We start from the raw sequence: 21,974 nt of genomic DNA, 5'->3' as shown, positions 1-21,974 counted from the left end.
TTCCAAACTTTTAAAAAACACTTGAAAGGAGCATGTGTATGTGAAAGATTATAACATGTCTGAGACCTATCAATTGAGAGCAGAGACCGAGCCCGCTCCACTTGTCCAAACCTTCTGCTAACTACGATATTTCTGGGTAAAAAGCAAACAGAACCCCCCAACCCCATCCGCACTCAAACTTGATCAAAATACCTAATTGGTTTTAATTCACACCTTTCCCCCCCCTCCTTATTTCAGTGCAGGTTTGTGGGGTGGATTCCCTTTAAAAATCCCAACGTATTAAATCGAAATAGGACAGAATGTGACGTTTTTGGTTTTGTTTTTTTAACCCAAAATTAAAACCAATGTTGTTATTTTGGAGCAAATTTGAGCAAAAGCAGCCTTTAGGAAAAAACAAAAACAAATATTTAAAGTGGTTTTTAATGCCTGTTTAAATTTTAAAAAAGAGGAAATGGGACCTGATCCCAATATCTGCTGGTCACCTTTAAAAGCTAAATTAGCATTTACCTATTAGTGATTACCTATTAAAAATGACAAGTTTCTCTTGCAGACTTTCTGTGTAATTGTAGGAAAATTATCAACATAATGCATTTTACTGGCAGATCACTCTCCCTTCTTTAATTGATCCAGACGTGCTCTATAATTTTAGTTAATGGCTCTTAAATTTCTGGAAATTAGAACATATAAAAATTACTTTAATTAAAATGGCATAATAAACAAGATGTATACGAATGTGCAGGGAAAGGTACATTGTATACAGCTGTCTGTAAATCTTTATTACAATGGCGAAATGGGATTAGAAAGTCAGGCATACAATGCAGCTTTGATTGGCTGTTGGTAACATCTGTCTCCTCCATAATGGCTATTAAACATATGGATCTGATCTCACATATGTAATTTAACTGGTTTTGATTGTAATGAAATGTCCAAGTGTTTTCATCCCCCCCCCCCCCCCGCAGTTCTTCTGTAGATGGCTTTGTGCCTTTCTAAGTGAGGCGTCTGTTTTGTTTTTAGAGGAGGAAAGAAGCTGAACCATCAATGCTTAAACTTTCCAAAAGTCTTCACCCTGTGAGCAGAGGTCAGACTTGGAAATATACAGCCCAAAAGATGAAAGTTATGAGTAACTGGAACGAAGTGATTGATCACATAGGTTTACTAGTGATTTTTGACAGAGAGAACAAATACAACTAGGAAAGTGAACTGAATTCAATTCCATCTCATGAGTCAAAGGTCTGGACTACCAGTCACTTAACCTGTGCAAATCCACAGACTACACAGGTGTTGATTGCATAATTTGGAAGACACTGTGTCTGCACAGGACTTGCTGAACTTTTATTATGCTGATTTGATAAGGTGAAAAGAATCCAATTGGATTTTTAGACCCTAGGCTGAGTTCACATAGATAGGGCTGGTGGTTACTTGTAAACTGAGTGCATTAAATAGGGAAATAATTAAGAGATTAAAAAGATTGACACCTGTCCACCCCGTGATGCCATTTTTACACAGGTTCCACTCTGAAAAATGGACTAACGTTCAGGTATCCATTTAACATGTTTATATTAGTAATCAGGAGTAGCAAAGGACAGAGTGTATTTTGGATGACTAGTTACTATGTTAAATGGATACCTTAATGTATAACGGGTCCAACTCAACCTCAAATATACAACTGCATACTTGGATCGGAGGGCAGAACCGGGCCACATGCACTGTGGGAGTGCCGTGATTACTAGGGGAATCTTACTTTTGTTGCATTCCCCGTCTGGTGTGTGCACAGTTTTGATGTTGTATAAATAAGTGTTGGCATTTAATCTCTGTAATGTCAATTGAAACACTAATGCACAAATAGCTATACTAATGTCACTCTTACAGTTCCAGGGTCAAAATTTACTCAGGTGTGGGATACCAGATTAAAAGATTAGTACAAAATGACACTAAAAACCTGGATACTTTGTATTCCGCAGCACAACAAATTGCATAGTAACTGTACATTGAATGGAAATCTCATATGCAAACCTAGTTGTTCAGTCATTTTTAACAGCTAATGTTGCCCATTAGCTTGAAGACTAGTCCTCAGTACCAATAAGTCCTGGCTTGTAAAAATCAGCCATTTCTGAGTTAAGCATAGACAAAACAAAGATCTTGCTTTTTTAGCTATTTAAATAATAGTGGCCCAGGTTTTCTAAAGGGCTCAATTTCTATTGTTCTCTGAGCCCTGGTCTACACTGGGGGGGGGGGGGAAATCGATCTAAGTTGCGCAACTTCAGCTACGTGAATAATGTAGCTGAAGTCGACGTACTTAGATTGACTTACCGTGGTGTCTTCACCGCGATGAGTTGACTTCCGCCACTCCCCCGTCGACTCTGCCTGCGCCTCTCACGGCGCTGGAGTACAGGAGTCAACGGGAGAGGGCTTGGGGGTCGATTTATCATGTCTAGACTAGACGTGATAAATCGATGCCCACTGGATCGATCGCTGCCCGCCGATCCGGCAGGCAGTGTAGACATACCCTAAGCACTTCTGAAAATCTTCATTTAGATGCCTAAATGGGAGCTGAGCTCTTCTGCAAATCTGGCCCTGGCCTAATTGAAATGTGTCACTGGGTTATGCTCAAACTTTAACAACAAAACCACAAATCCTGTGGGTTGTGATCAGACACGGAAAATTGTAAGCCAAAGGTGCCATTTCTTTGGCAGTTAGAAGCCTGGGAAAATCAGAAGCTGCAATGGAAGGTCTGGTATCAGTAGATAAGAGATCATCACAGGAACAACTTTTTGTGTCTCCAAATTCCAGGAAAAGCTCTTTGATGGGAGGATATATCTAGGGCTTCAGTTGGGCTTCAGACCAACTGAGTGGGAGTGGAAATGAACCAGTTCCTTCCAGCACACCTTGTTTTGCATCCTGGGATAGCATTGCCGAATCCTGCAGAGGGCTGGGCTCTGTTTCTAGATTATTCCCCACTTTCTCTCCCCTGCCCCAAATGAGGAGTTCATTTTCAGCTATTGGACCCATAAATCATTGGCAAAGTTTTCAAAAATTATAAGCTAAATTCTGCAATACAGTACAACTTGAAGACCATGGAGTTTCTTGGGGATTATACCAGTGTAACTGAGGGCAGAATACATTCACGAGGACACCCAAGTTTAACTCGCGTTGAGTAGAGCTTGTCCATGTTTTGAGAGCGCAACCTAACTTCCGTTGAAATAAATGGGAGTTAGGTCAGTGACTTCACTGGGAAAAGAACTGGGTCCAACTGAGACTGGCTGAAATGTTCTGGTCCGTTTGTTTTTGATGGAAAAAAATGGCCTTTTCTGGGTGTGGAGGAATGGAAGTGTTCTGGTTCTTCGACAGAAATAGAAGCATTTTGTGGTTTTTAGCTTTCTGTTCTTGATTTTAAAAAAAATCTTGCTTCAGCATTTTTTCACTGACAATACTTCGCACTTTTCAACCAGCTGTAGGTCCAATGCTATGGAAAGATGAGCCCATATTTTAAAATGCAGTTACACTGGGCCTTGTGATTAGAACTTAATTATGTTGATGCTTAAGTCAAACTCATGTCCATTCTCCCATAGCTGTGGCAAGAAGGTTAAAATAGGAAAAAATGATTTTAGTTGGTAAAGTAAGCAGCTCTGGCCATAAATCCACACTGGGAACAGACCTGTGGAGTGAGCCGTTACTCTGTCATAGACCTATGAATGTGGCTGGGTCGCCAGGAGTACAAATCGCTGGAAAAGAGCCATGTGGGATGAGCTGTGCAGAGTGAAGAAGGCTGAATCTGTTCTCCCCTTGCCTTGCAGGAATGGCAAAAACTGAACTACGACATCTATACCTTGCGGCAAATCCGAAGGGAAGTGAGAAGCAGATGGAAGCGTATTTTGGAAGAATTAGGTAAACCTGAGGTCGTGGCTATTTTATTTGCAGCAGGACAGCTGTTCAGCAAAGGCTGTTACTGATGCCTTCGTATCTTGGGGTAATCTCCCCCCCGTTTCTTTTGTTTTGCATAGATGCAAAATGACGGAGCCCCCAAGGCTTCACTGAAGAGGGGTGCAGTTGGAAAGAGGTAGCGCAGAGGGACACTGGGTCCTTTCCCTCCCACCATGCAAAGGAGTGCTGTGCTGTGGCTCTCCGCAGCAGCTCATGGGCGGGCAGGCTTGGAGGAGGGGTCTGGCCACTGGCTCTGTAAACTCTGGGTGGGTCCACTAGTCAAAAAGTTGCCTAGTGTGGTTACACGGAGTGGCGGTAGGTGCTCCACGAGATAAGAAAGGGGGTGACCCCAGGGCGAGTGCAAGGATGTTTCACGCCCTAGGCGAGCTCCCCCCCCCGAGCCCTGTAGCAGCTCTCCGCCTCCCCCTCCGCCTTGTGGCGCCCCCCCGCGGCAGCTCCCCCCCGCCCGGGGAGCTGTGCGGCAGCTCCCCGCCCCAGCTCACCTCTGCTCCACCTCCTGCCCGAGCACGCTGTCGCTGCTCCACTTCTCCCACCTCCCAGGCTTGCGACGCCAATCAGCTCTTTGGCGCCTGGGAGGGAGAGAAGCAGAACGGGGCGGCGTGCTCAGGGGAGGAGGCGGAGCAGAGGTGAGCTGGGGCGGGGAGTTCCCCTGTGTGCCGCCCACTCCCTTACTTGCTGCAGGCGGCCCTTCCCGCGCCGCCCTGCCCCAGCTCCCTCCTCCTAAAGATCCGGCCGCCGCGGTTGCTGCCGAAGGACCCGAAATGCCACCCCCCAAATGCTAGCGCCCTAGGTCGCCTAATGGGTTGCACCGGCCCTGGGTGTCCCCTCTACCCTGCCACAACATGCATGGTGTTCATCTATTTAACGCCTGCATCATGATCCGGTATACAGTATACTCCCATTTATCCAAACCCCTATTATCCGAACCGCTGTGTTCTCCAGATCCATTCGCTGTCTCCCATGCATCTCAGGGCCAGGACTGGGAGGAGGAGGATGAGCCCCCATCTTTGAGCTGCAGAGGGCTCCTGGTGACACCCAATACCTGGAGGTGCAGGGGAGGGCCGAGGATCTGCAGGCCTAGCAGAGTCCTGGCCAGGGGTCTCTGCTCTGCCCCACACCTTGTGCCTGCAGGAGTCGGATGTCGCCGGCCCAGGGGCAGTGCAGGGAACCTCTGCAGTCCGGCTGTCGTGGGAGTGAGGGAGCAGGGCAGAGACTGGCCAGGACTGCAGAGGAGAAGGATGCTGAATGGCTGGCTGGGTCCAGCCTCCTTGATTAACCACATTCCGATTATCCAAATAAAATCCCTGTCCCCAGGCTCTTTGGACAGTGGGGCTGGGGATTATCCTGTCTTTTTAAGAGCAAGGCAGCTCAGAATGAAAGAGCGCTGATCTCGTTAAAACTACATTTTCCCCAAAGCTCTTTCTGATGAAAGTGATGTGAAAGTATCCATTTTTCCTCCTCTGGTTAATACTAGCAGATCTGAAGAACAGTAAAGAAATTTTAAATAGGGTTTAAATGAATCCAACTACTTGGCAATGCCCTTTTCTTTCCACTGCTTTGCCTACTTGTCCTGGAAAGAGTTAAACCCACCTTGTGATCCAAACACATCTGGCTGGTCCTCTGGAGGAAACTGCAATGATATGTGGGGCTAGAGTCCCCATGGCCTTGTGTAGTTATTGACACCTGGGGAAGACCGATGCAAAATTTCGGCAGATCAGGAAGGCAGTGATTTGCACTGCTCACGTGGAAGTCTCTCTCTGGCACAGGGGAACTGGATCCCTCGGGTGTCAGTTCCTGGGCTTTTTGCTTTTGCAAAGACGTGACCACTAAGAGCAAAGGAATTTTGTTTTCCCAAACGTGATGATGGAGGGAATCTTATGCACTGAAACTGTGAATCATTGTTAACCTTTATCAACCAGACTTGGTTAGCTTCTACACACCGCTTATTACAGATCCATAATGCACTGAGCTCCTTAGATATAAAGTACTACACTAGCACAAAATCCTTTTCAAACACTAACACCCCTGTGATGTCTAAGAAATCCTCTACCTATCTTCCCCTGGGCTGGGGAAACATGAGACACAAAGCAAGTAATTTGATGGGCCTACGCAGGAAGTCAGTAGCAAAACTAGATATAAACCACCAGATCTCCAGACTCCCAGTCCCATGTTTTAACCACAAGCCCATACAGACAGACTTTATCAGTAGAACCTTTATGACGCTGTAATCCCAGACTTCCTGGGGCCAGGGTTATGGTTAGATCACGGAGATTACATTCCAAGTCGCTTTCTTCCCACAGATGCTACTCCAGTCCCAAACAACTACCTGCACTTTTTACTCTTGCAGTGTTGCTTCTTCCCTTCAGTTGGTTGGCTTTTTAAAAAAAATTTTGGCCTGAAAGGTGCTGAATATGTTCAGTTCTATCAGCAACACTGGGGCTTGCTGGATCACGAAAAGAGCAGGGCACCCAGCCTACACGGAACGTACTCACTCTCTATGCACACGGAGCAGTCAAAGCCTGAATCGGCACAAGTAAAGGTGCCCCTTAATCAGGAAAGCACAATGCACGTGTTGCAGTTTCAAATGTTCTCTCACGGGTGGCCTCCCGTTCACCCTACAGCAAGGGTACACAGTGAAGTCTGCTCAGAGGAAATGCTAGTTCATTTTATCCAAGTGTGATTTATTTTTTCCTGTCATGGGGTATAAAATAGGAACACTAAAAGGCAAACACACAAGGCAGAGGGGGAACAGCGAACCTCCAAATATATACTGAGCTGTCTACCAGGAGAGAGCTGGATTGGGTTGGTTGGTTCTTTGCAGTAATGTTATTGCCCACTTACATCCTGCCATGTTTTGTGCCTTTCATTTAAACTGGACTGATCATCTCTGTCGTAGGGTTTCAGAAGGAAGCAGACTCCCTGTTATCGGTGACTAAACTGAGCATCGTCAGCGATTCTCAGAACATGAGCAAAGCCCGGGAGATCCTGTTAAAGCTCTCTGAGGAGACAAACATTTTCCCCAAAAGCTGGGAGCTCTGCGAGCGATACCTCTTTGTGGTGGTAGGTAGCTAAATGTTCCTATTTTCTCTAACCCGCTCTGTCTCTGCTAATGAGGTCACAAAAGTGGCATGAGTAGTGAAATGCACGGGACCAAAGCCCCATGTACCTCAGTCTCCCAGATAGGACTGTTCAGTCCAAGATTGCACTGGTGACTGGCTTGGGCACAAATAGAAACGTGTCTGAACTGTAGACCACGACCCTGATTCAGCCGAGAGTTACTCCAGTTTTATGCCATTATTTCTCTTGGAGCCAGGACACTGGCATGACACCAGGATGAGGCCTTATGTCTTTTCAAGCCTGTCTGAGAGGGCATTTTTGAATGGATACCAGCAATTCTGACGACTCCATTATTTTGACAGGATCGTCTTATTGCACTGGACGCTGCCGATGAATTCTTTAAGATGGCCAGCATCGCCTATCCAAAGAGACCCAGTGCAGCGAAAGTGGAAGACCATCAGAAAGAAATGCAGCACGTCCTTGCTCCATTGCCCTAAAGAGACTGCTTGGGCAGGAGGTGTGCTGGGTTTCCGTTCCCTCATGGGAGTTGGTTCACTCGCTGAGGTTAGCCGAAGCGACGTGATTTCTTTCCTTCGGAGGACAAGAGCAAAGTGCCCAAGTAAAATGACTGTATTGTGAGCAAGAAGCGCAAGGGTGGAACAATCAAAAAGATCCATGGTGGCTAAGAGTGGGCCTTGGTGCAGGGCTGTCTCCCGGTGGAAAGGAGCAAGTGCTGCTATGAACCTGAGTTCTGTGGGTGGAAGAATATACGAGACCAATCTCTCTGAGCAAGGACATGGGTGTGTGTTTGGGGAGGAGGGGAACCCACTGTACAAAGTGTTGTAAAGGCTGGGATGCCTTTAGTTAGAGCAGCATATAAAGTTCTGTATTTCCGGCGGCTCCCAGTGGCATCTCATAACTGGATGTTCCTACATTGTCCTTTGTAGTCAGGAGAACCTCGGAGGGACACTATTTATTTTTTTTTAACCGCCTTTGACTAGAAACGTATTAAACCTCTCTCCATGGTGGTGTCATCCCCCCTCGACTAAAATGGACTGTATTGTGCATTATGTAAATGAGACTTTATCTTCCCCCATTCCCTCAGCAGCCAACCTAAGACATGTGGGGGCTGATCACTCTAGGCAGTGGGAAGGTTCAATAGGCAGCGAGCGGGTGAGTAAGTTTGTGAGTGGATTTAGTTGCGTGTGTCAAGGACTGCACTTGTCCAATGATAAGATTTCGAGGCGGGTATGATTTCCATTTAATCAGCAGCACTTCACAAAGAGAACATTCCTTTCCTTCTTATTTATTCAGCCCTGTAGCTACTCTTGCAGGTGTGGTGGCAGAAAATCAACTCCTATTCCTCCGGCTGGCATCTCCCCTCCCGAGATTGAAAACTGCTTGTTCAGGACTGAGCTCTGTAACTCAAGCATGAAGCCAGTGCTGAGATGAAGGATCCTTATTCCAAGCTTAGCTCCCAGTGAGATTCTGTTCTAAAGACTTGTTTTGCAAAGCACGTGTGACGCTGGGTTATTGAAACCTTTTCATTGGATCTCTGTAAACAAATCGGCCACGACCTTCCAAAGTGACTAGTGATTTTGGGATGCCTCCATTGTTTGATACTCAACTTGACTCTTTAGAGGAAACTGGTTTTCAGGGTGTGCTAAGCACTAACCTGTGAAGAGCAGGCCCCTTTAAGGTACCTCTGGTTGGGCACCCAAAATCACTAGCTGCTTTTGGAAAACCTTGGTCGTCATAACTGCATTATTTTAAACGGGGGGGAAAAAAGATGAGTGTATTGCGCAAAAAAGAGCGTGCTGTTACAAAGCTTGTGACATGAGATTTTTAATAATGACCCCTAATATGTCATCTTGCTCTTATCTGGTAATAAGCAATAATTTTAAAACACTGGATGTTAAGAATAAGTAGGAGTTCTTGTTCATCAGTGGTTAACAGAACTGCAGAGGAGCCAGCTGTGAGAGTTGGTTTCATTGGCGGCTTCCCAGGAAACAATAGAACGAGAGAACTTTTATTTATTTATACCTACAGTGTTCAAATATATATGAATTGTAAATGTTTGTCAATCTTCCTGGAAATTTTTTGTCAGTTCTGTACATTGATGAAACCTTACTTTAATAAACACAAAGTTCTGTGACAGTCAGGCAAAGTTCTCATTTGAGGGGGTGTCTGCCTCCACGGGGACCTGCTCAGTGAGTCTCTCAACCAAAAAAAAGTGCAGTTTCACTACTGCTTGAGTGGCTGGGAGAATGCAGAGCATCTACTTCGTGCACCTGTATACGATGCTTGGGGAGTGTCTATGCTAGAAATGCACCAGCGGTGCGGCTGTAAAGCAGACACTTGCTACAGAGACAGAAGGAGTAGTTCTGTCACTGCAGGAAGTCTGCCTCTGAAAGGCAGTAGCTAGGTCAATCAAAGAATGTGTCACTTTGCTGCCTACACCATGGCTTAGGTCAGCTTAATTACTCAGCACTGGGAGTGACCGTTTTCACAGCCCTGAGCGATGTAGTTAAGCCAACCTAACTTTGTGTCCCTTGTGCAGTTCAGCGGGAGTTCCCCCCTCCATAAGGAGTACCGCTGAGATTTTCAAAGGAGCCTGTGAGGATTAGGCACCCCAGTCACATTGGATGTCAACACCTCACTTGCTCAAACTCCTCTGAGAATCTTGCCCTTATGGGGGAGGGGGGTGCAGTTTAAAGGCACAAACAGCAGCTAGGGGCTAGATTCGCAAAAGGATTTAGGCATCTGACTGCCACTTTAGGAGTCTAAATCCCAGAATCAGGCCCCTCTGGGATTCAGAAAGCCCCTGCTCAGCTGCTGTTGAATCCTATAGGCGCCTAAACTTGCCCAGCACCTATATTTTTGCAGTAAAAGTTCCCTAGGTGCCAATGTTTCTGCTTCTGGGCATGTGCACTGCAGCCCCACTTGAGGTGTCCAGACACCCAGAGCGATGGACGAATGAGGGAAGCTCAGCGTTCCTCCACTTAACTCGCCTGCGGGGCCCAATCCAGTAAGCGTGCTCAGAGCTCACCCACTGCATTGGGGCCCTGTGGATTCCTAGACATGCGGGACCAGAAGGGATCTCAAAAAGTCCTCAAATCTAGCCCCCTGTGCTGAAGTAGGACCAAGTAAACCTAGAGCATCCCCGACAGGTGTTTGTCCACCCTGTTCTGAAAAACCTCCAATGGGGATTCTGAAGCCTATTCCAGAATTTAACTACTCTTATAGTTAGTTTTCCCCCCCCCTAATATCTAACCTAATTTTCTTTTGCTGCAGATTAAGTCCATTACTACTTGTCATATCTTCAGTGCACACAGAGAACAATTGATCACCGTCCACATTACAACAGCCCTTTAATGTATGTCAAGATTATCAGCCCCGCCCCCACGCCTTCTCTTCTCAAGGCTAAATGTGCCCAGTTTCTTTAACCTTTCCTCAGAGGTCAGTTTTTCTAAACCTTTTATCATTTTTTATTGCTCTCCTTTGGCCTCTCTCCAATTTATCCGCATCTTTCCTAACGTGTCGCACCCAGAACTGGACACAGCACTCCAGCTGAGGTCTCACCAGTGTTAAGTAGAGCAGGACGGTTACCTCCCATGGCTTACATACAACACTCCTGTTAATACACGTCAGAATAATATTAGCCTTTTTCTTTGGGTGTGTGCGTGCAACTCTATCCCATTGTTAACTCAGATTCAGTTTGATCCACTATAACTCTCCCAGATCCCTTTCAGCAGTACTGCCACCTAGCCAGTTATTCCCCGTTTTGTAGTTGTGCATTTGAGTTTTTTCCTTCCTAAGTGTAGTACTTTGCACTTGTCTTTACTGAATTTCATCTGTTTGATTTTTTTTTTTTTTTTTTCAGACCAATTCTCTAGTTTGTCAAGATTGTCCTGAATTCTAATTCTGTTCTCCAAAGTGCTAGCAGTCATTTCCAGCCTGTGGTCATCTGCAGATTTTATAAGCATGCTGTCCACTCCATTATCCAAGTCATTAATGAAAATATTGACTAGTACTGCACCAGGAGAGACCCCCTTGGGATCCCACTAGACACCCTCCCAGTTACAGTGAGTCATTGATAACTACTGAGTTTGGTCTTTCAGCCAGCTGTGTGCTCACCTAATAGTAATTTTGTCTAGACCATATTTCCCTAGTTTGCTTAAGAGAATGCCATGTTGGACTGTGTCAAAAGCTGTAACAAAACCATGTCCACTGCTTCTCCCCATTCACTAGGCCAGTAACTCTGTCAAAGAAGGAAATTAGGTTGGTCTGGCATGATTTGTTCTTGACAAATCCATGTTGGCTCTTCCTTTTCACCCTATTCTCTTTTCGGTGCTTACAAATGGATTGTTTAATAATTGGTTCCAGTATCTTTCCTGGTATCAAAGTTAGGCTGACTGGTCTATAATTCCCTGGGTTCTATTTGTTCCCCTTTTTAAGGATAGGTGGTGGTTGCCGGTGTAGGCGATATTACACAGAACTGGGGGTGATTGTGTGTGGGTGAGGACTTTCCTCACAATTTTTAGCCCAGTGGTTAGGATAGTTCCCTGGGATGTGGAAGACCTCTGGATCAATTCCCTGCTCCACCTGAAGGGAGGGATCTGCTATCACCCAGTGCCTTTGCTACTGAGCTGTGGGATATTCTGAGGTGGGCTCCCTCATCCTCTCCCATTTGAAGCTGTTCCAATAATGGGGGGGGGGGGGACTGGATCCTGGGTCTCCCACCTCCCAGGTGAGTGCACTAACTACCAGGCTACTGTGTCATTCTCATGACTTGCTCCTTCTCTGGCTCAATGACTCTTTCATGATTTAGCCACAGTGCAATAGCTTCAACTGGAGTGTCTCCAGGAGCCCTACATCAAAATATCCCAGAGGCCTGAGAGGTGGCAGATCACAGTTCAAATCCCTTCTCCCCCTCACACAGAGGGGGCACTTGAACTGGGATGAGTACCCTAACGGCTGGGCAAGTTATGAGGGAGATGGTCCTCCTTCTCCAGGCTAAACCAGTACCAGGATATCAAGAGGATTTGCAGCTGAGAATCCCAAGCAGCGAGGGTAACCCCCCTGGAGCTGGGCGTTGAACTCTCTGCGAGGGCTGGGCTTAGGAGACGCCCTCTCCTGGGCATCTTCCATTGGCTAGCTTAGGTGAGGAGCCGCCTAGCCTGCTGGCTTTTCTGAATCCCTTTCTGCCATGCCTCTCCCTTTCCATTTGCTGTACAGTTAGCCAAGGTGCCAAACTCAGGCTTCATGAATCACAGTGATTTTTCTAGGCACCTAAAAGATAGGACTGGCGACACTGAGCATCACCACACCGAAGTTTCTTTAGGAATCCAGCCCTAGGAGTCTAACCGCCATTGAGTTTTTTTCAATAGGAGTTAGGAGCCTAACTGCCATTTGTGCCTCTGAAAATCTTCCCCTCTATCTCTTATTGCATGTTGATCAGTGCTTTAGAGCCTTCCCTTGTGAAAGTACCATTTGATTATGGGGGGATCAAATAGTTCTAGAAATTGGATGGCAGAAAGAGCATGAGGTGGAGGAACGTGCAGGGGTTATTAAACCCTTCAAATGCTAGACATGATGGAACTGGTGACTTTATTTCCATTTTGTAACAGGATTGGAAGACACCAAATGGCACCACTTCAGATGGTTTCTTTAGTTCTTTTGGATTATATGTGGCGGGCGGGGGATGCTTAGTGCTAGCTGTGGTACTGTTCCTTTCACCAGTAAAGTCTGCTGTCTACATTTCTCTTTATGAATTGTTGTTGGCTGTGGCCAATGCCTGCCAGTTATAGCTATGCTACAAATGAAATGGGGTATGTCAAAAGAAGTACAGGACAAAAGCAATCTAAAAGAGGCAATAGCCAGGATTAAAGAGTTGGTGGGAGTCTAGCTGCATAGATAAGCAGCTATAACAGGTGACAGTTTTGTGGAGACAGCCACATGAGCATGGACAGGGGTAGCAAAAATTTCAGCTTAGTAGAGTGAGTGCTCTCATTTCTCCAATGGGAAGAAATACTGCCAGGTGAAGGTCCAGTTTTATGCTAGTGCACTAGTATGTACTATCCACAACAGTGTTTGAATAGTGAAAGCTCTGCATGTTCACCATCAAAAATAGGTTATCGAAGAGAACCGCTCAAGTTGCAAAGTATAGTATGTGAAAGAGAATGTGTAAACACCACAAGGATGAAGAATGTCTAAATGTCTTTTAAACCCAGAAGCCATCAGGGCTTCTTTTCAGAGTTACTAGGAACTTAGATGGATCCATATGGTACTGTAATATCAGTGCCAATGCCATCTCTAGTGCTGTTAAGCCTGAAGCTTTCAATTAAGTATCTGATACTGCTCTTCACTTACAGATAGGGAAATAGAGATGATAATTAAACTTCTAAATATTCCTGGTCATTCCTAGGTAAATTGGAATCTTTCAGATTTTAGATTTTCTTTTAGATTCATCTGATGTAAACTTCCTGCACGTACAGGAGAGAGAGAAACGCAGTTCTCAGAGAAAATGAACAAGAGTTCATCCGTGACGAACGCTGGTGCAGAAGAGATGCAGGGACTCTCTTAAAACAGAGCAGGAATAAAGAATGGGGGGGGGGGGAATGAGAACAACATACTAGCCAGAGCTTATTCTGAGCTCCAGTGTTGGAGGGGCCAGCTTGTATTTTCTCATGCTTTGATTCTCCAATTTGATCCATAGTGTGAGACTGAGGTGGTGAGTCATTTCAGAGCAGAGTTTTTGCAAAATCGGTTGTGCATACAACTAAATCGGAATACTCAGATGAGTGCTGTCCTGCTGGAGACTCATTGTATCAAAGGCCTTCCAAGAAGCGGGATACTCCACAACCTGACCCAGCGGAACTCATTAGGGGTGCAAAACATCCCTGTGCAGAGGGGGCTGAAAGTGGTGAATGGCCGAATTTGAAGGTGTATGTGAGTGGTTCTTGAGCAGTGCCCAGGCCTTGTGCTGGCCCTCTGAACCGGAATGAGTTTTACTGGTCAAGCACCTTGATTGCACAGTTCACTACCAATCAGCCGGCATGTTTGTGTCCCCACTAGCCTCTGAACAGCCCCCTCTCTTAAAACCTAGATTGCTAGAAAGCTGACTGACCACTAGATGCCACTGTTGTCTCATCCATGCTATGCTGTGCTGGTGGAATCCAAAGGCAATAGAATTGTTCAGACCCCTTGTTGCACGCACAGGCTCTCCTTCAGTGTGCTCGAGCGACTGATTTCATTTTTAACATTTTCTCTCCGCTGGCAGTTTCTAGATGGGTTCACCCCATTCCCCTTGCAAACGACAGCAGGGCCCCGTTGCTACAGCTCCATCCTAAATACCTTTCCTCGTCAGTGATACATGAACAAATTCTGAGGGTTGTAGCTTGCTCCCTTTCCTAATTTTAGGGAGAGATTGGCTTTTTTCCCCTTGTTTTACCCTCTTACCACCAATCCTTCTTTCTCATCATTTGGGCTGTTTTTAAATACTGTGTCTCTGGGTGTATTTGGCCCTTGAATAGGAAAATAACACCCCACGTTGGCTTTGAATCCAGCCGCTACTTAAACAGGAGAAAAAAAATTGTTTTCCCCACCCCTTCAAATAAATAATGGTAGGTTCCAATTGGGTCATTTTTCTTTTTCCAAGCAGACTGGTAAGAAGTAGACACAATCTCCACACTCTGGTACAACAACCTGGGTTGGGTTTTCAGTTGGTATAAAGCGGCGGAGCTCCACCGCATTCCTCTCATTTATACCAGCTGACAAGCAGGCCATCAGTCTATTACCAACCCCTCTCAGCGCAAGTTACCGGGCGATCTTGAGCACTCAATCAGACCTGTCCAAAGTCTCTGGCTGTTGCTGGATAAATGAGTTGGTTTGACAATGTGGAAGCTGTGCATTGTCTCAAAGTGAGTATGATGGAGACATTAGGGTGTATTCCTTTGCAAATTTAATGTTAGACCTCACCCCTGCTCCATTTAGACCAACGAATTGAGAAAGAAAGGAGCTGGAGTATGTAGTTCAGAGTATTTTTACCGACGGCGTGGCTTGAACGTGCACATGTGAAGCACAAGTTCAAGAATGTGAAAAGGCTTATGTTTGTTTTCTCTAGATCACGCGCTGCAATTCATTGGCTTGCTGCTGTAATACAAAATAGCCAGAAGGTGGCAGTGTAGGTGTTCTCTTAAGGGGAATAAAATGGGGGGCGGTGGGGGAGGAAGGTGATGGCCTGTAAAAGTGCAACTTGCACTTTTATTTGCAATGGAGTGACATAAGCACCATCTGAAATTAATTCTAAGGAATAATGGGAATGGACTGTGTAGGAGAAAATGGTTTTTTCTTTTTATAAGTGCTATAAAAATGAAAATATCATTTTTGAATGAGTCAGTTTCTAGTAGTAGGGACTACAGCAGGTTGTGTACTTCTCTCTCTCTCTCTCTCTGGGGGAGAAGGTTGTACTTTTCTAATATAATGAAGACTGGTAGACTGAGTCAATTGCAAAATAGGTCTCCACAAGCACTGATCTGAGTAAGAACAGTGACCTTGCTTTGATACCACTCGCCATCCTTTTCATGCATTTCCTATGTACGTTTATCTGCAGGGTTTCTTTGCAAGACCATTTGGAAAGTGAAAGTCTTATAAACATATTCATGTCAGAAGCACGGCAGCAGCCATATTGAAATCAAATTGCCCTTCTGTCTTTAAAAGATCGGTAACCAAAAGAGCTGACTTATTTATTTAGATTTAAAATAACAAAACCCTATCCAAGGCTCTAGGTACCCTAACCTCAATATTGATGTAAATGGATTTAGATGATCAAACACCATGACTAAAGAATAGTCAAAGAGAGAATCAAAGTGTCTAGTTTGAGAATGATCCACAGGATGAAATATTTTCATGTCAGGTGTTCATTAAACAACTTTGAATGACAAATACATTTTGAAATATCAAAGTCTGTTTTCAGATAATTCATAAAGGTGGTGGTGGGGAATAAATTCACTGATGAAATGATTTACCACCAATAATTCACTATGCTCTAGCGAGACAGTCTAACATCTACGGCAATCATTGGGATGCTTTCCACTGGGTTGGATCATACAGCTATACAAAAGAAAATGGATAATGGTCTCAAGTTGCCGTGGGGGAGGTCTAGGTTGGATATTAGGAAAAACTTTTTCACTAGGAGGGTGGTGAAGCACTGGAATGGGTTACCTAGGGAGGTGGTGGAATCTCCTTCCTTAGAGGTTTTTAAGGTCAGGCTTGCCAAAGCCCTGGCTGGAATGATTTAGTTGGGGATTGGTCCTGCTTTGAGCAGGGGGTTGGACTAGATGACCTCCTGAGGTCCCTTCCAACCCTGATATTCTATGCTTCTATGATGAAATCCTGGACCCATTAAAGTCAATGCCAAAACTCCCTAGAACTAGCCTGAGCCCTGATTCTGCAAAGACCCATGCAGTTGTTTAGCTTTTACATACTGTAAGAAGCAGTGGTGCCCTGCAGCCATACACGTTAGGCACCGTATGTATCACTGGCGCTGGCAAGGAGGAGCAGCGCTGGCTGCTCCACTGCCCGCTCTGGTTTGGCCCTGCAGCTTTCTGTCGGTGGTGGTGTGACCTGGTGCATGGGAGTCACAGCGCCACTCAGGTTTGGCCTCACGGCCCCTCTGTCATGACCAGGAGGAACCGCAAGGCCAAAACTGAGTGAGTGCACCGACTAACAATGTCATTGACTCAGTTTTGGCCCCTCTACTATCGTGATGGAGGGGCCACAGGGCCAAATCTGAGTGGGCTTCTCCTTGCTGCTGCCATGTGGCCAGCTCCTGCACTAGTTTCCCCCCAGGGGCCTGCCTGGTCTCACCCTGCTTCCAGCAGCCCAAGTCCCCTCTCAGGGAGGGGGAGAGACACTGCACCAGGGCGAGCTGGCCTGGAAGGCGAAGGCTGAGCGTGGTGCAGACTCCGCAGGTGAGGTGCTGGGGCTAGTGGCTGCACTGGGGATGGCTCCACATGGATTAGACAGTGTGTACACAGGGGTGCCCTGCTAAGAAGTCACATTGATTTCAATGAGACTATTCACAGTGCACAAAGTTCAGCATGTGCATAAGTCTTTGCAGGATGAGGAACTAACTCCGTTTCCCCTGACTCTGCCCTGAACTACTCCCTCCCATCCCTTGCTTATATCCTGCCACCCAAACCACCCCTTCGCTTATGGCTGTGAGACAAGTGTCAGCAAGTGTCTCAAGGCCCATGGCCTCTCCCAACCACTGTCTCTCCTCCCACAAAGGCTCTAAGTGGATGCAGCAGCTGCTCCTGGAGTGAGGCTCCCTCTGGGGAGCAGGGTGACTGGTGTCTGAGATTCCCCGGTTTTCTCTAGACATAGAATAAGATGTAAGGATGTAGCCATGTGACTAATAGTCAGCAAATCTTCACTTTTGCAACTAGGAAAGGCACAGGTTTAACTAATCACTAGGGGCTCAATCCATTGTCCATCAAAATCAATGGAAACACCCACTGAAGTCAACACTAGTTTTTCCACTGAAGTCCCTGGGCGATTGACCTTGAATCTGGAATTTAGAAGGGGAATATTTCCCAGGACACACTGACAGGGATCAAGGTGGGGAGAAGTTCTTTTTCTGGTAGGTATCATCCAGAAGGATCACTATCTCACTGTCCTGTGTTTGCAATGGATGGGGGTTGGTGACAATGTCTTTCTCAGTGTTGCTTTCTGTGATTCTCTTTTTCTACAGGACCATTTATTGCACATTTATGATTAAATACCATTGATATCTTAACATAAGGCACAGAATGTTCTTTAAAGAAAATCAGCAGACAAGACAGGGAAAGCTAGGGAGGTGGTGGAATCTCCATCCGTAGAGGTTTTTAAGGCCCGGCTTGACAAAGCCCTGGCTGGGATGATTTAGTTGGGGTTGGTCCTGCTCTGAGCAGGAGGTTGGACTAGATGACCTCCTGAGGTCTCTTCCAACCCTAATCTTTTATGATTCTATGAAAGCTGATAGTTTTGACCTCGTAAACAGTATCTATAGCGGGTTTGTTTGTGCCTTAGATCTCTACTGCTGCTGCTCCGTTGCAACTATGAAAGTTAAACCTGCAGGCTCCTAATTTCCTCTGAATACACAATGGGACAAAATCTGACCACTGATCTGGCAATCATTTGTGCTAAAGATTTTTTTATGGTGGGAGCAGTGAACTAGGAATAACCAACAAGTCAATGTGAATTTCTCTTACAGGGTCATGAAAACCTCCAATTCACAGAGCTTCTTGAGTTTATCATCTTCATTTACTGACACTGAGCACCCTGAACACTTGTGTTTTTCACCTGTTTCTTTCTCCAAAATCTAGTGGTGTGGGTGAGATGACCGAGTTTTAGCTCAATGGGAGCTGGCTCAGGCTTTCATTAGTGATCTGGAAGATGGCACTCTCAGCAAGTTTGCAGATGACACTAAACTGGGAGGAGTGGTAGATACGCTGGAGGGTAGGGATAGGATACAGAGGGACCTAGACAAATTAGAGGATTGGGCCAAAAGAAACCTGATGAGGTTCAACAAGGACAAGTGCAGAGTCCTGCACTTAGGACAGAAGAATCCCATGCACTGCTACAGACTAGGGACTGAGTGGCTAGGCAGCAGTTCTGCAGAAAATGACCTAGGGGTTACAGTGGACAAGAAGCTGGATACGAGTCAACAGTGTGCCCTTGTTGCCAAGAAGGCTAACGGCATTTTGGGCTGTATAAGTAGGGGCATTGCCAGCAGATCGAGGGACGTGATCATTCCCCTCTATTCAACATTGGTGAGGCCTCATCTGGAGTACTGTGTCCAGTTTTGGGCCCCACACTACAAGAAGGATGTGGAAAAATTGGAAAGAGTCCAGCGGAGGGCAACAAAAATGATTAGGGGGCTGGAACACATGATTTATGAGGAGAGGCTCAGGGAACTGGGATTGTTTAGTCTGCAGAAGAGAAGAATGAGGGGGGATTTGATAGCTGCTTTCAACTACCTGAAAGGGGGTTCCAAAAAGGATGGATCTAGACTGTTCTCAGTAGTACCAGATGACAGAACAAGGAGTAATGGTCTCAAGTTGCAATGGGGAGATTTAGGTTGGATATTAGGAAAAACTTTTTCACTAGGCAGGTGGTGAAGCACTGGAATGGGTTACCTAGGGAGGTGGTGGAATCTCCTTCCTTAGAGGTTTCTAAGGACCGGCTTGACAAAGCCCTGGCTGGGATGATTTAGTTGAGGATTGGTCCTGCTTTGAGCAGGGGGTTGGACTAGATGACCTCCTGAAGTCCCTTCCAACTCTGATATTCTATGATTCTGTGCATTTCTGGGATGTGTTCTTGATGCAATAAGATCCTGCGAGGTGGCGAGCACCTGGAAACTGCTGGTCCTTCAGGACTTTTTGGTATCAATGGAACTGAGGATGCTCAACGCCTTCCAACAGGGTTAAGCACCTCCCATTACCCTAAAAGAGAGTAGAATAAGCTAGGGAATGAAATCTTCCTTTAGCCTTTCTTCCAACTTATTCTGGTACCAAACTGCCTCTCTGTTTTGTGAAAGGTAATGGGTCATGTCCTTGGCTGGTGTACGTTGACTTATCTCTATTGAAATCAATAGAGCTGTGCTGATTTGCACCCACTCAGCATCTAGCTCCAAATCTGGTATTTACATAGGTCTAGAGCCTTAAAAGTATTTAGCCACCTAATTCCCACTGATTTTAATGGGACGGGATCTGGGCCACAGTATCTTTCCTCCTGAACGATCCCCAGGATGGTTTCCATCCTTTAACTACATACATTTAAATTCATCGAACACTGAAGTGCAGAGACCTCTACAATGGCAGCTGTGTAACGGTTCTCAGTAGGTCTACACTAAGTGAAAGTGAAGTGCATCTGCTTTGATCCTCAGCGGTAAGAATTCAACAAATCAGGTGGAGGGAGCACAGATGCTCTTAAGGTACGTCTACACTACCCGCCGGATCGGCGGGTAGTGATCGATCTATTGGTGATCGATTTATCGCATCTTGTCTAGACGCGATAAATCGATCCCCGAACGCACTCCCTGTCGACTCCGGAACTCCACCGCTGCAAGAGGCGGAAGCAGAGTCGACGGGGGAGTGGCGGCCGTCGATCCTGCGCAGCGAGGACGCGAAGTAAGTCGATCTAAGATACTTCGACTTCAGCTACGCTATTCTCGTAGCTGAAGTTGCGTATCTTAGATCGATTCCCCCCCCCTACTGTAGACCAGGCCTAAGCTGTCAACATTTTAGTTCTGTGGAAATCTTTACAGCAGTTAAGAGAATTTTTAAATGTCTTTCCTGCTGCTTGGAAAGGCAGGAGTGTTTATACTGACTGTTCATCTCTACAGCTGCTTCACCTGGCCTATTTCAGCAGCTCACCCTAACAAAACAAATGGGACGAGGGGCTGTCCATCATCGTATCAAATCCACCCATGGGAGAGGACCAATTTTAGGCCATACAGTTTTTGGCTTGAATTTAGTTTCGTTCTTCTTTAACACTATCGCTGTTCATAAAGAGAAGAACAATCCCATGCCAGCTTGAAGTTAATTAGAAATCTGATAAACAGAATTTTGAAGAAAAAAAAATTGACCGAAAAGGGACGTATTTTTCATGGAAAGTGTTCCCATTTTTCAATCAGGTCTAGGTAATAATGATCAAGTTTAGTGAGTACACTAGAACTTAAGCTCTTGCTAGAAGTGCCATGAGGTCTTCAATACCCATGAGTGGTCAGTGTTATACAGGGGAAAACAGATATTTTCAGGTATAAGACTGAGGGCCTGATCCAGTTCCCAGTGAAATCAGTGGGGGCCTTTCCATTGATTTAATGGCAGTGGGATCAGGCCTTAGGAGAACAACAAAACAAGAAAGGCACGAGGTCTCCTCCCTCAAGCAGATAGGGTGCCTCCTTTGTCCTGAGCTCAGCTTTGGCAATACAAATGGCTGCAGAACTGTACCCGCAGTGAGAATGAGGATAAATTTAAAGGCGCAGTACAAAAGGTGCCGTAGCTTCATGTTCCACAGTCAGGCCCATGGGGCTTACATCTTGGAAAAACAAATTAACTTAACCAGGCTGCTGCGGTTTTTAGACTCACTTCTCAGAATGGGACTTAGTCGTCTAAGTCACTTATACCATGCAACGCTGAGTGAAGCCAGGCCTAAATACTTTTAAAAACCTGGGCCTTGGTGAGGACTAGCTGGACCAGCAACACCCTCTTTGCTTTACTCCATTGTTTCCCTCTGTTTATGAAAAGAACCCTGGACATCCAGAAACCAAAATACCCCCAGGTTGTGAACCTGAACTACAAATGGCAGGCAAACTCCCACGATCAAGGGAGCGGCTATGATTTCCGCCATTTCTTGGGGTTGCTGCTCCCAGCCTATGATACCAGCTCTTCCATAGGCTTCTCTGCACCGAGTCTCAGCCAGCTCGCATTCATCCCTCGCAAATCCTCCATTCCCCCTCTTGGTCTGACAGACCTGCGATTTATTGAGTCTCACAAAACAATTCAAGGCTTATCTATTGTCCCCGGGGTTCTTTGGGGACAGCGGGCTTGAGTGGGGTCTTAGGGTGTTATTTGTACTGGGTTGGGTGGGTTTTTTGTGTGGCTTTTGATCCATTTATAATTGTGTGTGTGATTTATTAAGTGTCTCAGGCATCTAGTGCTCACATGGACTTGTTGAGGGCAAGGAAGGAGGGTCTTGTAGTTAAAGAATGGAACAGGGACTCTGCAGACCTGGATTCAACTCCTAGCTCAAGACCCCAGGTGATCTTAACCAGCTTCTGTGGGTGGCATTTTCAAGTGCTCCCTACTCACAGTTGGGGGCAGATTTCCAAAAGTGCTTAGCACTCGGCCACTTATCGGTTGAAAATCTGGCCCTTAATCTCTCTGTGCCTCAGTTCTCCATTGGTAAAATGGGCCTTATAGTTCACA

General features: G+C 45.9%; 1 protein-coding gene across 1 annotated transcript in view; it reads left to right on the top strand.

Annotated features, from left to right (window-relative positions):
* Positions 1–7,496, top strand: part of MREG (melanoregulin) — a 37,160-nt gene extending 29,664 nt beyond the window's left edge. Inside the window, exons 3-5 of the mRNA XM_065413758.1 lie at positions 3,795–3,885; positions 6,839–7,002; positions 7,362–7,496. Coding sequence (XP_065269830.1) covers positions 3,795–3,885; positions 6,839–7,002; positions 7,362–7,496 — 390 coding nt within the window. The remainder of the gene's footprint in view (positions 1–3,794; positions 3,886–6,838; positions 7,003–7,361) is intronic.
* The last annotated feature ends 14,478 nt before the right edge of the window (positions 7,497–21,974 follow it).

This window comes from Emys orbicularis, chromosome 11 (assembly GCF_028017835.1).
Source record: "Emys orbicularis isolate rEmyOrb1 chromosome 11, rEmyOrb1.hap1, whole genome shotgun sequence".
Lineage (NCBI taxonomy): Eukaryota > Metazoa > Chordata > Testudines > Emydidae > Emys > Emys orbicularis.
The sequence above is the reverse complement of the archived record's forward strand: the minus strand, read 5'-3'. Positions and strand labels throughout refer to the sequence as shown.